This window comes from Chiloscyllium punctatum, chromosome 32 (assembly GCF_047496795.1).
Source record: "Chiloscyllium punctatum isolate Juve2018m chromosome 32, sChiPun1.3, whole genome shotgun sequence".
In the NCBI taxonomy this organism is placed as follows: Eukaryota; Metazoa; Chordata; class Chondrichthyes; order Orectolobiformes; family Hemiscylliidae; genus Chiloscyllium; species Chiloscyllium punctatum.
Window position 1 is genome coordinate 17,692,106 of NC_092770.1, and position 16,637 is coordinate 17,708,742.

General features: G+C 46.9%; 1 protein-coding gene across 2 annotated transcripts in view; it reads right to left on the reverse strand.

Moving 5' to 3' along the window:
* Positions 1-8,043, reverse strand: part of pwp1 (PWP1 homolog, endonuclein) — a 43,613-nt gene extending 35,570 nt beyond the window's left edge. The window contains exons 1-3 of one of the 2 annotated variants that reach the window (XM_072551780.1): positions 7,839-8,043; positions 980-1,038; positions 655-821 (exon numbers count right to left, since the gene is read on the reverse strand). In XM_072551780.1, coding sequence (XP_072407881.1) covers positions 655-821; positions 980-1,038; positions 7,839-7,904 — 292 coding nt within the window. In that variant the 5' untranslated portion in view covers positions 7,905-8,043. The remainder of the gene's footprint in view (positions 1-654; positions 822-979; positions 1,039-7,838) is intronic. The other variant, XM_072551779.1, reaches the window with a different exon arrangement.
* Between the last annotated feature and the right edge of the window lie 8,594 nt (positions 8,044-16,637).

Sequence of the window (16,637 nt, forward strand, 5' to 3'; positions counted from 1 at the left end):
ACCATGGGGAACTTTTTCAAACTCCTTGCTGAAGTCCATGTACACCACATTCACTGCTCAATCTTAGTCAATCTGTCTCATCACCTCCTCAAAGAACTCAATAAAATTTGTGAGGCATGACCTGACCCTCACAAAGCCACACTGACTGCCTTTAATCACACCATGCATTTTCAAATAGTCATAAATCCTAACCCTCAACTCTTTCCAAACCCTTGCTGACCACAGACATAAGACTGACTGGTCTGCAATTGCTAGGGATTTCCCTATTACCCTTCTTGAAAAGAGGAACAACATTTGCCTCCCTTAAATCCTCTGGTACGATTCCCATGGAGAGTGAGGAAGCAAAGATCTTTGCTAGTGTTTGAGCAACCTCCTTGCTCAACTCCTGGAATAAGATCTAGGAGAGGAGCAGCAAATGAGAACAATTTGTTAAGATTTCTCGTGCAAAATAAATCAAGAAATAAATTGCTCTCAAATAGATCAAGACGAAAGCATCAAAAGCCTTGCAGAAAAACTTACCTGCTTGAAATGGGAATTTTATGGAGGCTGAAGTGCTGTGGTTGATTCAACAGTTGAAATGATAAACAATGTTACTGTGATTTTACCAGCCGACACAGATCGATTGCTGGCATTACCTCCTTCTCTGACACTCACCATCCTCTTTATCATATTGATCAAGATCGTATTCTGCCAGACTGTCATTGTCTTCCTCTTCTCCCTCCTCTGGTGTCTTGGAATCACTCGAGGCAAGGTTGTCTGTTCCATCCATCAACTCCTCTTCATTCCCTCCTTCTGCCTTTTCCTCATCCTCCTCCTGATCACTGGAAATAAACACATAATATTGAGCATGTTTATCAGTTGAAAACCTCACTCATTCTGCCACTTACCATTGTTTGGCTGCCACACCTTAAAGGCTGGTAGCTAAACACCAACATTCTTCATCCTTTCTTCAATAAAGAAGGGGAAGATTGCAACTTACTCAAATTCTTCTCTTGCATCGAGGATTAATTGCTGCAACTCCTCCTTATTCAGAGTCACCTAGAAATGAAAATTTACTGAAATTATTAACATTGGAAAAATAACTTGCCCTGACATCAGGATTCCACGGCAGGAAGAAATCAAACATTTAATGCATTTCCCTGCATTCTGAAACCAGCAAAGTGAAACTGGTTGTTTCCTGAGAAATCCCCAGCAGCAGGCTCCAGGATCAAGAGCTCCAATAACTCTCGGGTATGTGTTATAATCCTGCTGATGGTACAACTGGTTAAATTAAATCCCAGAATTAAACCTAGCTTGAGAGATGTGCTTTATTCTTTATCTAACATGACAGTTACTTGCAGGCATGTTCACACAAATTTGATTTTCTACTACAAGTGAATTACATGAAAATAAATTTTATAAGCTGTCTAAATATAGAAGACAGTAAAAAAGGTACCAAACTATCTCCCAATGCTACCCATTACAAAAATTTTAAGTCCAGAGAAATTACAAATCCTATTTAGTTAGAAATCACACAACACCAGGTTATAGTCCAACACGTTTACGTGGAAGCACTAGCTTTTAGAGCACTGCTCCTTCATCAGGCGATTGTGGAGAATAAGATTGTAAGACACAGAATTTAAAGCAAAAGTTTCCAGTGTAATGCAACTGAAATTATATATTGAAAAAGACCAGATGGTTTGTTAAGTCTCTCATCTTTTAGAAGGACCATGTTGGTATCAGTTCTTTCATATGTAAATCGTAAAACTTCTTTTTAATAAGTTACATTCTCAAGCGAACTTTAACAATTGGTGTCAAGAGTGTCTGTGAGAGAGTGTGTATGTGTGAGAGTGTAATGGGGTATAAGTCTGTGGGAGGGTGCATGTGTGAGCATATGAGAAAGGGTCTATGTGCATGTGCACCCGTCTGCATGTGTCTGTCTGTGCTTACACAGAGGAACCTCGATTATCGGAATAGCAATTATCCAAAAATTGGATTATCCAAAAGGAGATCTCGAGGTCCTGATAGAAACACGACATGAAAGACGTGTTTCCAACAGTGGTCGCGTCTTTTGCTTCGTGATTTAAAGACTGTGTCTGTTTAATGACTGACCACGCACCCTCTCTCTCTCCCCACAGTTTCCCTGGAATTCTACAGAGGAGTTCTAACAGCATCCCCACCCACCTTCTCAAACCCCTCCTCAGATAATCTCTCCAACACTGTCCTGGAATCTGTCAAAAAGTTGCAGTAACAAGTTGTGGGTGTGTGCGCGTGCGTGCTAGTTGGAGACTTACCACACAAAGCAGCAGCAGCAGTCTTATTGGTGGTGTCCAGTCCGGCTGCCCTGGTGGGGGGTGCGGGGGGTGGATGGGGGCAGGCAGTGGGGGTTGGATGGGGTTTTGGGGGACAGGGGATCACGCGCTCTGTGCTGGGGGGCAGTGGGTGGTGCTGGACAGTGTTAGTGGCGGGGTCTCATGTACTGAGTGCTTCTCCAAGCAGACTCCGAACCCCAGAGGAAAGGCATTAAATTGATTAACCGAATAATCGATTATCCGAATGAAATAGTGCCCGCCCATCTCGTTCTGATAATTGAGGTTCCCTTGTATAGTGCAGTGGGGGCACCTGTAGTGTGACATGAACCCAAGGTCCCAGTTGAGGCCAGCCCCATGGGCACCAAACTTGGCTATCAGCCTCTGCTCAGCCACTCAGCATCGTTGCTTGTCCCGAAGTCCGTTGTGGAGCAGTCAACCAAAAGTGCGAGGTTGAATGTCCTGGAGTGCTGAAGTGTTCTCTGACTGGGAGGGAACACTGCTGTCTGTTAATTGTTGTGCAGTGTCCATTCATCCATTACTGTAGCCTCTACTTGGTCTTGCCAACGTACCATGCCTCAGGGCATCCTTGACTGCAGCGTATGAGATAGACAATGTTGACTGAGTCGCATGAATACCTGCCATGTACATAGTGGGAGGTGTCCCCACACATAATGGTGGTATCTGTGTATACACTCTGACACGTCTTGCAGCATCCACTGTGACAAGATTGTATGGTGTTGTCCTGAAAGCTGGGCAGTTTGATACAAACACTGATCTGTTTGAGATTTGGTGATTGTTTAAAAGGTGAGAAGTGAGGTATGGGGAAGGTCTTGGTGAGGTGCTCATCCTTATTGATAATGTGTTGCAGGCTGCGAAGAACATGGCACAGTTTTGCAGCTCCTGGGAAGTACTGGACAATGAAGGGTACCCTGCTGGTTGCAACTCGTGTCTGCCTCCTGAGGAGGTCATTACGGTTTCTCACTGTGGCACGTCGGAACTGGCGGTCGATGAGTTGAGCATCGTACCCCATTCTTATGAGGGCATCCTTGAGTACTTCCAGGTGCCCATCATGTTCCTCCTCATTGAAACAGATCCTGTGTATGCTTAGGGTTTGTCCATACGGGGTGGCTGTTTTAATATGTTTCAGGTGGAACTGAAAAAGTGTAGCATCGTGAGGTTATCCGTGGGTTTGCGGTACAGTGAGGTGCTGAGATGCCCATCCTTGATGGAGATGCAGGTGTCCAACAATGAGACAGATAGTAGAGTGTAGTCCATGGTGAGTTTGATGGTGGGATGAAACTCGTTGATATCACTGTGTAGTTGTTTCAGTGACTCCTCGCCATGGGTCCAGAGGAAGAAAACGTCATCAATGTACCTGGTGTATAACGCTGGTTGGAGGTCCGGCATAGAAAAATCTTGTTTGAACCTGTGCATGAAAATGTTGGCACATTGGGGTGCAAATTTGGTCCCCATCATTGGTCCGTGTGTCTGGATGATGAACTGTTTGTCAAAGGTGAAAACGTTGTGGTTGAGGATGAAGCTAATGAGTTGTAGAATGGTGCTCAGAGATTGGCAGTTGTTGGTGTTGAGTACTGAGGCTGTTGCTGTGATACCGTCATTGTGGTGGATGCTGGTGTAGAGTGCTGAAACGTCCATTGTGATGAGGAATGTTCCCTGTTTGACTGTTCCGTGGGTGCTGAGTTTCTGTAAGAAATCTGTTGTGTTGCAACAGAAGGTGGGGATCCCCTGTATAACTGGCTTCAAGATGCCTTCGACATAGCCAAAGAGGTTCTTACACAGGGTCCCATTGTCTGATACAATGGGACGTCCTGGTATGCTGGCTTTGTGCATCTTTGGAAGGCAGCAGAAGTCACCTACACGAGAAGTACGTGGAATGAGGGCACATAGGAAACTCTGAAGGACTGGATCCAAAGTACTGATTAATGTGTTTAGTTCACGGGTGTGCTCTTTGGTCACATTGGCCAGTAGTTGCCTGTAGTGTTCCTGGTTGTTCACTTGTCGGTACACTTCCTTGCAGTAATCCATTGTATTCTGAATGACGATGGCTCCTCCTTTATCTGCTGGTTTGATGACAATGTTGCAATTGGTTTTGAGAGCATGGATGGTGCTGCATTGTGATCGGGTGATGTTCTGCTCTACCTTGTGGGTGCGGCTGATGAATCTGGCATTTACATATGTCCTGACAGTTTGAGCATACACGTCAAGCCCACAGACACCTGAGAATGTAACATTTAAATGTGCTGCAATCTACAGAAGAACGAACTGAAACCAACATGGTCATTCTAAAAGATGAGAGATTTAACAAACAATCAAGGTATTTTTCAATGTATAATTTCAGTTACATCACACTGTAAACTTTTGCTACAAATTCTGTGTCTTACAATTGTGTCCTCCACAATCACCTGATGAAAGAGCGGCGCTCAGAAAGCTAGTGCTTCCAAATAAACCTGTTGGACTATACCTGGTATTGTGTGATTTTTAACTTTGTCCACACCAGTCTAAAACCAGCATCTGCAAATCAGAACTCCTATCTAATTCCCTAAGTTGCATCTTCACTGACGAGTGACTTTTTTTTTGCTGCAGACTTGTCAGATAATCCAAGAAGCTCATTCAAACTGTATAATATGAGCATTCCACAAATGTGGCAGCACATCTTTCCAATTTCTATCACCCGACAGCACGGCGCTGACCTCCCCCCCCCGACAGCGCGGCACCCCCTCGGCACTGACCCTGTGACAGTGTGGCACTCCCTCAGTACTGACCCTCTGACAGTGCGACGCTCCCTCAGTACAGACCCTCTGACAGTGCGGCACTCCCTCAGTACTGACCCTCTGACAGTGCCCACTCCCTCAGTACTGACCCTCTGACAGTGCCCACTCCCTCAGTACTGACCCTCTGACAGTGCGGCACTCCCTCAGTACAGACCCTCTGACAGTGCGGCACTCCCTCAGTACAGACCCTCTGACAGTGCGGCACTCCCTCAGTACAGACCCTCTGACAGTGCCCACTCCCTCAGTACTGACCCTCTGACAGTGCCCACTCCCTCAGTACTGACCCTCTGACAGTGCGGCACTCCCTCAGTACTGACCCTCTGACAGTGCGGCACTCCCTCAGTACAGACCCTCTGACAGTGTGGCACTCCCTCAGTACAGACCCTCTGACAGTGCCCACTCCCTCAGTACTGACCCTCTGACAGTGCCCACTCCCTCAGCACTGACCCTCTGACAGTGTGGCACTCCCTCAGTACTGACCCTCCGACAGCGCGGCACTCCCTCAGTACTGACCCTCCGACAGTGCGGCGCTCCCTCAGTACTGACCCTCTGACAGTGCGGCGCTCCCTCAGTACTGACCCTCTGACAGTGCCCACTCCCTCAGTACTGACCCTCTGACAGTGTGGCACTCCCTCAGTACTGACCCTGCAACAGTGCGGCACTCCCTCAGTACTGACCCTCTGACAGTGCGGCGCTCCCTCAGTACTGACCCTCTGACAGTGCCCACTCCCTCAGTACTGACCCTCTGACAGTGCCCACTCCCTCAGTACTGACCCTCTGACAGTGCCCACTCCCTCAGTACTGACCCTCCGACAGTGCGGCACTCCCTCAGTACTGACCCTCTGACAGTGCCCACTCCCTCAGTACTGACCCTCCGACAGTGCGGCACTCCCTCAGTACTGACCCTCTGACAGTGCCCACTCCCTCAGTACTGACCCTCCGACAGTGCGGCGCTCCCTCAGTACTGACCCTCCGACAGTGCCCACTCCCTCAGTACTGACCCTCTGACAGTGCGGCGCTCCCTCAGTACTGACCCTCTGACAGTGCGGCACTCCCTCAGTACTGACCCTCTGACAGTGCCCACTCCCTCAGTACTGACCCTCTGACAGTGCGGCACTCCCTCAGTACTGACCCTCTGACAGTGCCCACTCCCTCAGTACTGACCCTCGGACAGTGCGGCACTCCCTCAGTACTGACCCTCTGACAGTGCCCACTCCCTCAGTACTGACCCTCCGACAGTGCGGCGCTCCCTCAGTACAGACCCTCTGACAGTGCCCACTCCCTCAGTACTGACCCTCTGACAGTGCGGCGCTCCCTCAGTACTGACCCTCTGACAGTGCGGCACTCCCTCAGTACTGACCCTCTGACAGTGCGGCACTCCCTCAGTACTGACCCTCTGACAGTGCGGCACTCCCTCAGTACTGACCCTCTGACAGTGCCCACTCCCTCAGTACTGACCCTCGGACAGTGTGGCACTCCCTCAGTACTGACCCTGCAACAGTGCGGCACTCCCTCAGTACTGACCCTCTGACAGTGCGGCGCTCCCTCAGTACTGACCCTCTGACAGTGCCCACTCCCTCAGTACTGACCCTCTGACAGTGCCCACTCCCTCAGTACTGACCCTCTGACAGTGCCCACTCCCTCAGTACTGACCCTCCGACAGTGCGGCACTCCCTCAGTACTGACCCTCTGACAGTGCCCACTCCCTCAGTACTGACCCTCCGACAGTGCGGCACTCCCTCAGTACTGACCCTCTGACAGTGCCCACTCCCTCAGTACTGACCCTCCGACAGTGCGGCGCTCCCTCAGTACTGACCCTCTGACAGTGCCCACTCCCTCAGTACTGACCCTCTGACAGTGCCCACTCCCTCAGTACTGACCCTCTGACAGTGCGGCACTCCCTCAGTACTGACCCTCTGACAGTGCGGCACTCCCTCAGTACAGACCCTCTGACAGTGCGGCACTCCCTCAGTACAGACCCTCTGACAGTGCCCACTCCCTCAGTACTGACCCTCTGACAGTGCCCACTCCCTCAGTACTGACCCTCTGACAGTGCCCACTCCCTCAGTACTGACCCTCTGACAGTGCGGCGCTCCCTCAGTACTGACCCTCTGACAGTGCGGCACTCCCTCAGTACTGACCCTCTGACAGTGCCCACTCCCTCAGTACTGACCCTCTGACAGTGCGGCACTCCCTCAGTACTGACCCTCTGACAGTGCCCACTCCCTCAGTACTGACCCTCTGACAGTGCGGCACCCCCTCAGTACTGACCCTCTGACCCTCTGACAGTGCCCACTCCCTCAGTACTGGCCCTCTGACAGTGCGGCACTCCCTCAGTACTGACCCTCTGACAGTGCCCACTCCCTCAGTACTGACCCTCTGACAGTGCGGCACTCCCTCAGTACTGACCCTCTGACAGTGCCCACTCCCTCAGTACTGACCCTCTGACAGTGTGGCACTCCCTCAGTACTGACCCTCTGACAGTGCGACACTCCCTCAGTTCTGACCCTCCGACAGTGCCCACTCCCTCAGTACTGACCCTCTGACAGTGCGACACTCCCTCAGTACTGACCCTCTGACAGTGCGGCACTCCCTCAGTACTGACCCTCTGACAGTGCCCACTCCCTCAGTACTGGCCCTCTGACAGTGCGGCACTCCCTCAGTACTGACCCTCTGACAGTGCCCACTCCCTCAGTACTGACCCTCTGACAGTGTGACACTCCCTCAGTACTGACCCCTTTACCCGATTCCTGACCTTGTCCGGGGTTTCCTTGGCCACCCCGCGGGGGACCCAGCTAACACAAGGGCTCAGGCTGCTCATGCCGCTCCAAGGGACGATAACGGTTACAGTTGGTTTCCTTGGCGGCGGAAAATTCCGGTGCGAACTCTCCCCAATGGCCGCGTGGCCTTCAGCGACAACAGGAGCACGCGCGACTTCCGGGGGCTCACTTCCGGCAGAAATCCCGCCCTTCAGCTTTGGCCCCGCCCCACCACATCTGTCCCGCCCCGTCCGCCTGACCCCGCCCCTTGGTGGGCGTTCCTGCTCTGTGATGTAATGTCTGATCTCAGTGTTGGTTCCTGGTTAAAGGAGCATATCCACCATCTACAAGGGACAGTGCAGACTGAGATGGAATACTCACCAGCTGCCTGGATGAATGCAGACCCAGCAACACTCAAGGAGCTGGAAAACGCAGCCCGCTTTATTGGCACCACATCCTCAAACATTCACTCCCTCCACCCACTGATGGATGCCCAGTAGCAGCAGTGTGTACCATCCAAAAGATTCACTGCAGAAAATCACCAGGATTCCATCAACAGTCTTCCTAACCCGAAGCCTTTACCATTTGGGATTAGCACAGATACATGGGAATTCCATCCCCTTGTAAGCTCCCCTTCAGGTTTACACACCATCCTGACTTGGAACTGTATCCCTATTCCAACTTTGTCATCAGGTCCTGAAACTTTCTCCCTAACAGCACTGTGTTTGTACTTAAAACACATGGACTGCAGCTAGGCTGGCATTTACTTCCATCTATAGTTGCCCTTGAGAAGGTGATAGTGAGCCACTAGGTCAAGAAAATATGTGGGGAACCTCCAGATAATAGTATTCTGATTTATTTGATGCCCTTGACCTTCTCTGGGTTAAAGTTCATGGGTTTGGAACATTATATCTAAGGAGCCTTGGTATGTTGCTATGCATCTTGTAAAGGATGATGTGGAGGTTCAGGTGTTTGACTGGGGTGGACAAAGTTAGAAATCACACAATACCAGGTTATAGTCCCACAGTTTAATTGGAAGCACTAGGTTTCAGAGCACTGCTCCTTCATCAGGTGGTTGTGGAGCTCTACAGCTACCTGATGACCTGATGAAGGAGCAGCGCTCCGAAAGCTAGTGCTTCCAAATAAACCTGGTGGACTATAACCTGGTGTTGTGTGATTTTTAACTTTCTTGTACATGATTCAAACTGCAGCCACTGGTGGTGAAGACAGGAAATGTTTAGTCTACATGAAATATCAATCAAACAGGATTATTTGTCCAGATGATGTCAATCTTCATGTAAGTCGAGAGTATTCTATCACACGACTGACTTGTGCCTTGTTGGAGAGGATTTGGGGAGTCAGGAGATGAGTTAATTGCTGCAGAATTCCGAGACTCTGACCTGCTGTTGCTGTCACAGTATTTGTATGGTTGGTTAGTTTCAGTTATTGGTTAATGGTATTATCCCAAGATATACAGGGTATCCAGGAATGGTATCAGTTGAATGTCAAAGGGCAGTGGTTGGATTCTTTCTCTGGAGATGGTCATTGTCTGGCACTTTTACAGTGAGTATTCGACTTGTCATTTATCAATCTAAACAAGGTATCGCTGTGTTTAGAGACTGAGTTCTTCAGTACCTGATCCAAAGAAAGGGAGTTCATAGAATGCTTACAGGATGGCTTTTTGGAACAGGTTGTGATGGAGTCCCCAAGGGAGCAGGCTATTCCGGACTTAGTGCTATGTAATGAGCCAGACTTTATAAAAGATCTTGAAGTAAGGGAACACTTGGGAGGCAGCGATCATAATATGGTAGAGATTAGTCGGCAGTTTGAAAGAGAGAAGGCAAAATTGTGGTGGGGATTAGACAGCCATGGCTGATAAAGGAACTCAGGAAATGTATCATAGAAAAAGTCAGAGCCTATAAAGTGGCCAAGAGCACTGGGAAATCAGAGGATTTGGAAGACTCCAAAAACAAACAGAGGATAACAAAGAGAGAAATAAGGAAGGAGAGAAACAAATATGAAGGTAAGCTAGCCAGTAATATTAGAACTGATAGTAAAAGTTTAATTCAACAGATAAGAAACAAATGAGACACAAAAGTCAAAATTGAGCCGCTCCAACTTGATGCAGGAAGGCTAGTGATGGGAGAAATAGCTGACGAACTTAATACTTTCTATCAGTTCACAGTGGAAGGCATGAGTAATACCCCAACAATTAAGGAGAGTCAAGGGGCAGAGATGCATATGGTAGCCGTTACAAAAGAGAAAGTGCTAGAATAACTAAAAGGTCTAAAAATTGATAAATCTCCTGGCCCTGATGTGCTACATTCTAGAGTTCTGAGGGAGATGGATGAAAAAATAGCAGAGGTGTTGGTTGTAATCTTTCAAAAATCACTGGAGTCAGGGAAAGTCCAAGGTGATTGGAAAATCACTGTTGTAACTCCCTTGTTCAAGAAAGGATCAAGTCAAAAGATGGAAAATTATAGACTGTTTGGTCTAACCTCGGTTGTTGGTAAAATTCTAGAATCCATCGTGAAGGATGAGATTTCTAAATTCTTGGAAGTGCAGGGTCGGATTAGAACAAGTCAGCATGGATTTAGTAAGGGGTGGTTGTGCCTGACAAACCTATTAGAATTCTTTGAAGAGGTAACAAGTAGGTTAGACCAGGAAAACCCAGCGGATGTTACCTACCTAGATTTCCAAAAGGCCTTTGATAAGGTGCCTCACGGGAGGCTGCTGAGTAAGGTGAGGGCCCCTGGTGTTCGAGGTGAGCTACTGGCATGGATTGAGGATTGGCTGTCTGACAGAAGGCAGAGAGTTGGGATAAAAGGTTCTTTTCGGAATGGCAGTCAGTGACAAGTGGTGTCCCACAGGGTTCAGTGTTGGGGTCACAGCTCTTCACTTTATATATTAATGATCTGGATGAAGGGACTGGGGGCATTCTGGCGAAGTTTGCTGATGATACAAAGTTAGGTGGACAGGCAGGTAGTACTGAGGAGGTGGGGGCTGCAGAAAGATTTAGACAGTTTAGGAGAGTGGTACAAGAAATGGCTGATGAAATTCAATGTGAGCAAATGTGAGGTCTTGCACTTGGAAAAAGGAATACAGGCATGGACTATTTTCTAAATGGTGAGAAAATTCATAAAGCCAAGTACAAAGGGATCTGGGCGTGCTCGTCCAGGATTCTCTAAAGGTTGACTTGCACGTTGAGTCCGTGATTAAGAAAGCGAATGTAATGTTGTCATTTACCCCAAGAGGGTTGGATTATAAAAGCAGCGATGTGCTTTTGAGACTTTATAAAGCTCTAGTTAGACCCCATTTAGGGTACTGCATCCAATTCTTTCTGCCCCAAACCTCAGAAAGGACATACTGGCAACGGAGCGTGTCCGGCAGAGATTCACACGGATGATCCCTGGAAGGGTAGGCCTAACATATGATGAACAGCTGAGGATCCTGAGATTATATTCATTAGAGTTTAGAAAGTTGAGGGGATATCTAATAGAAACTTACAAGATGACGCATGGCTGAGAAAGGATGGTCGCTGGGAATTTGTTTCCATCAGGCGGGGATACTAGGACCCGTGGGCACAGCCTTAGAATTTGAGGGGCTCAACTTAGAACGGAAATGAGGAGATACTTCTTCAGCCAGAGAGTGGTGGGCCTGTGGAATTCATTGCCACGGAGCACAGTGGAGGCCGGGACGTTAAATGTCTTCAGGGCAGAGGTTGATAAATTCTTGATCTCCCAAGGAATTAAGGGATACGGGGAGAATTTAGTTAAGTGGCGTTGAAATGCCCATCAGCCATGATTGAATGGCGGAGTGGAGTCAATGGGTTGAATGGCCTTATTTCCACTCCTATGTCTTATGGTCTTAAATGATGCTGAATATTGTGCAAGCATTAGTGAAACTTACCCACTTCTGATATATGGAAGGTTTCAGGGATTAACACAACCCTGACCAACACATATCCTTTGGCTGAGATGATTGGCCTCTAAGAACCACAACCATCTTCTTTATGCCAAATATAACTCTGACCAGTGGAGATATTTCCACTGATTCTCATTAATTCTAGTTTTGCTGGGGTTCCTGATGATACACTTTGTTGAATTTTGCCTTGATGTGAAGGGCAGTCACTCTCACCTCCCCTCTGGAATTCAGCTCTGTCCACATTTGAACCAAGGCTGTGATGAGGCCAGGAGCTGATTGGTCCTGGTGGAACCCAAACTGGCCATCACTGAGCAGGTACTGCCTGATAGCAGTGTTGATGATATCTTCACCACTTTACTGGTGAACAAGAGTAGACTGATGGGGCAGTAAGTGGCTGAGTTAGATTTGTGTCCAGGACATATCTAAGTTAAAAATTACACAACGCTAGGTTATAATCCAATAGGTTTATTTGGAAACACTAGCTTTTTGAGCAATGTTCCTTCATCAGGTAGCGAGGAGGGCAGGATCATAAGACACAATATATAGCACAAGATCACACTATAATGTTGTGTTATCAATTCTGTGTCTTACGATCCTCCCCACTAGCCACCTAATGAAGAAGCAGCGCTCAGAAAGCTAGTGCTGCCAAGTAAACCTGTTGGACTATAATCTGGTGTTGCGTGATTTTTAACATTGTCCACCCCAGTCCAACAGCAGCACCACCTCATCTGAACATAACTAGGTGATTTTCCACATTGTTGTGGAGATGCCACTGTTGCACCTGTACTTTTTTTTGTTCACTTGTAGTTGCTGGAAGGACCAACATTTATTGCCCATCCCTAGTTCCCCTTGAGGTGGTGGTGGTGGTGAGCGGTCTTCTTGAACCGTTGCAGTCTGCTTGCTGTACGAACAGCTTACCCTGGGAATTTGCAAGCTCTGGAGCACACATCATTTGTTTAGTTGCCAGAACGTTGTCAGGTTCCAAAATACTGCCCTTCCCAGCAGCACTCACATGCTTTCAAATAATACAGTATTACAATTGTCATTTATAAGCCTCTTCTACAACATCAGGATGTCGCAAAGTATTTTCCAGGCAATAAAGTACTCTGGGTGCGTTGTCAGTGTTGTAGAAAATGCAGTAACCAAACTGCACAGAACAAGCCTGATCAAGCAACAGTGTAATAACCATATGAACTGTTTTGTGATGTTGACTGAAGATTAAATATTGAGCTATGGCATAAATATTCCACTAGAGAGAACTCTCTGCTTTTCTTCTGAAGAGTATCAGGAGATCCTTTAGGTTCTGAGAACAAAAGGGCCTCTGTTTAATATCTCATTGATGAAATGTCGTTTGTAACAATTCACCAGCTCCCAGCACTGCAGCGAGAGTGCCAGCCTCATCTCATGCTCATATTTTGTGGTTAATTGGATTCCATGAGATTCTGTTTTGCAGAATTCCTTTTTATGACGGTAATGATAGGAAGCACAGGAACAGCTTTTCTAGATGAGTCCAAGTTAATGGTCTTGGCAGTTGCAGCTTTTGGCAACTAAAAGCACAATCTATACTGCAACTGTTGCACTCAAGTCAGTCAGGAATAGTCAGGGATTTTTTTTTGTTGTAGATTATTGCCCTTTAGACACTCACCAAGGTGACAATCTACCTGCACTGTTGTCTTCTGGATGACTATAGTGTATAAGGGAAGAGTAGGTAAAAGTGAACATTGATGCTTTAGATGATAAGACTAAGGAGTTGATGATAGGGAGCACAAATGGAAAACTCTAAATTAATATTTTGCTTTAGGTTTCATGGTGGAGGCAACACTGGAACCATCCCAATAGTAACGGAGATCACAGAAAAGGGAAACTTAATGCAACTGTCACCTCCTTGGCGAAAAGTACTGAGCAAACTATTGGGATTAAAGCAGACAAGTCCATAAGGCAGAATAGCCTACATCTTGGAGTCTGAACAGAAGTGCCAACCGGGGATAAGTTATATTCCAAATTCCCTGGATTCTAGAAAGGTTCTGGTGGACTGGGGCAAAAAGTTAATGTAACATCCTTTTTTCAAAAAGGAAGAGAGGCAGAAAGTAGGAAAAAGACCTACACCAGTTGAATTTCTGTCATTGGGGAATTGTTGGATTTCATTATTTAAGGGAGAAGTCCTTTTTTAACAGCAGAGAGTGGAGGAAGCTGGGCCGGAGTGAGTTCGGAGCAGGGAGGCGGTTGGGAAGGCAAATGATTGCTATTTAAGTGGGTGTGTTGGTTAATTGAATAAGACCGTAGCAGAGAAGTACTAGAAATTAGAGTCAGAGAGTCATAGAGATGTACAGCACAAAAACAGATCCTTCGGTCCAACGTGTCCATGCTGACCAGATATCCCAATCCAATCTAGTCCCACCTGCCAGCACCCGGCCTATATCCCTCCAAACCCTTCCTATTCATTTACCCATCCAGATGCCTTTTAAATGTTGTAATTGTAACAGCCTCCACCACTTCCTCTGGCAGCTCATTTCATATGCGTACCACCCTCTGCATGAAAAAGTTGCCCCTTAGGTCTCACTTATATTTTTCTCTTCTCACCCTAAACCTATGCCCTTGAGTTCTGGACTCCTCCACCCCAGGGAAAAGACCTTGCCTATTTACCCCATTCATAATTTTCTAAACCTCTATAAGGTCACCTCTCAGCCTCTGATGCACCAGGAAAAACAGCTCCAGTCTATTCAACCTCTCTCTATAGCTCAAATCCTCCAACCCTGGCAACATCCTTATAAATGTTTTCTGAACCCTTTCAAGTTTCACAACATCCTTCCGATAGGAAGGAGACCAGAATTGCATGCAATATTCCAAAAATATCCTAACCAATGTTCTGACATGACATAACATGACCTCCCAACTCCTGTACTCAATACTCATACCAAGCGCCTTCTTCACTATCCTATCTACCTGCGACATTTTCAAGGAGCTATGAACCTGCACTCACAGGTCTCTTTGTTCAGCAACACTCCCTAGGACCTTGCCATTAAGTGTATAAATCCTGCTAAGATTTGCTTTCCCAAAATGCAGCATCTCAGCCCATTGGCCCATCTGATCAAGATCCCATTGTAATCTGAGGAAACCTTCTTCGCTGTCCACTACACCTCTAATTTTGGTGTCATCTGCAACCAAACTTTACTAACTGTACCTCTTAAACTCACATCCAAATCACTCATACAAGTGATGAGAAGTAGTGGACCCAGCACTGATCCTTGTGGCACTCCACTGGTCACAAGCTTCCCATGTGAAAAACAACCCTCCACCACCACCCTGTCTTTATCTTTGAGCCAGTTCTATATCCAAATGGCTAGTTCTCCCTGTATTCCATGAGATCTAACCTTGCTAACCAGTCTCCCATGGGGAACCTTGTCGAACGTCTTATAGAAATCCATATAGATCACGTCTACCGCATTGCCCGCTTCAATCCTCTTTGTTACTTCTTCAAAAAAACTCAATCAGGTTTGTGAGACATGATTTCCCACACACAAAGCCATGTTGACTATCCCTAATCAGTCCTTGCTTTTCCAAATACAGGATTTCCTCCAACAACCTGCCCACTACCGATGTCAGAATCACTGGTCTATAGTTCCCTGGCTTGACCTTACCACCTTTCTTAAATAGGGGCACCAACGTTAGCAAACTTCCAGTCTTCTGACACAAATATCTCAGCAAGAGGCCCAGCAATCACTTTGCGAGCTTCCCACAGAGTTCTCGGGTACACCTGATCAGGTCCTGGGGATTTATCCACTTTTATGCATTTCAAGACATCCAGCACTTCCTCCTCTATAATATGGACATTCTTCAAGATGTCACCATCTATTTCCCTACATTCTATAACTTCCATGTCCTTTTCGACAGTAAATACTGGTGCAAAATACTTGTTTAGTATTTCCCCTACCTCCAGCAGCTCCACACCAAGGCCGCGTTGCTGATCTTTGAGGGGCCCTATTCCCTCCATAGTTACCCTTTTGAGCTTAATGTATTTGTAAAAACACTTTGGATTCCCCTGAACTCTATTTGCCAAAATTATCTCATGTCCCCTTTTTGCCCTCCTGATTCTCCTCTCAAGTATACTCCTACTGCTTTTATACTCTTCTAAGGATTCACATGCTCTATCCTGTCTACACCTGACATATGCCTTCTTCTTTTTCTTAGCTAAACCCTCAAATTTCTTTATAGGTGCAAGGTACTGGACAGAAATTGGCTGACATGCAGAAGAGAGAGAGTAGGGAAATAGGGGTCTTTTTCAGGATGGCATCTGGTGACTAGTGGAGTTCCACACAGATCAGTGTTGGGACAATTATTTACGTTATAAAAAATAGGAGCCATCTGACCCATCAAGCCTCGTTCAATAAAACAATGGTTCATCTTTTCATGCACTCAGCTCCACTTAGCTGTCCGCTCACCATAACCCTTCATTCCTTGACTGTTCAAAAATCTATCTTTGCTTAAAAAAACATATCTTAACATTCTAGACAAAGAAACTCAGGGCATTGTTGCTATGTTTATGGATGACACAAAGATAGTTGGGAGGACAGGCAGTGCTGAGGAAGTGGGGAGGCTGCAGAAGGACTTGGACAGGCTGGGAGGGTGGGCAAAGAAGTGGCAGCTCAAACACAATGTGGAAAAGCATGCAGTTCTGCACTTTGGAATAAGAATGGGCCTACTAAAACCAAACGCGAGAAAATAAATGGGGGTTGACTGTAGTACAATAGAACCTCCATATCCGCAGATTCGGTTTCCACAGTTTCAGTAATCCTCGGTTTATTGCGGCCCAAAAATATTATATGGAACATTCCAGGAATAACTCCAGGGCCCTGTCGGAGAGGTAAACTTCC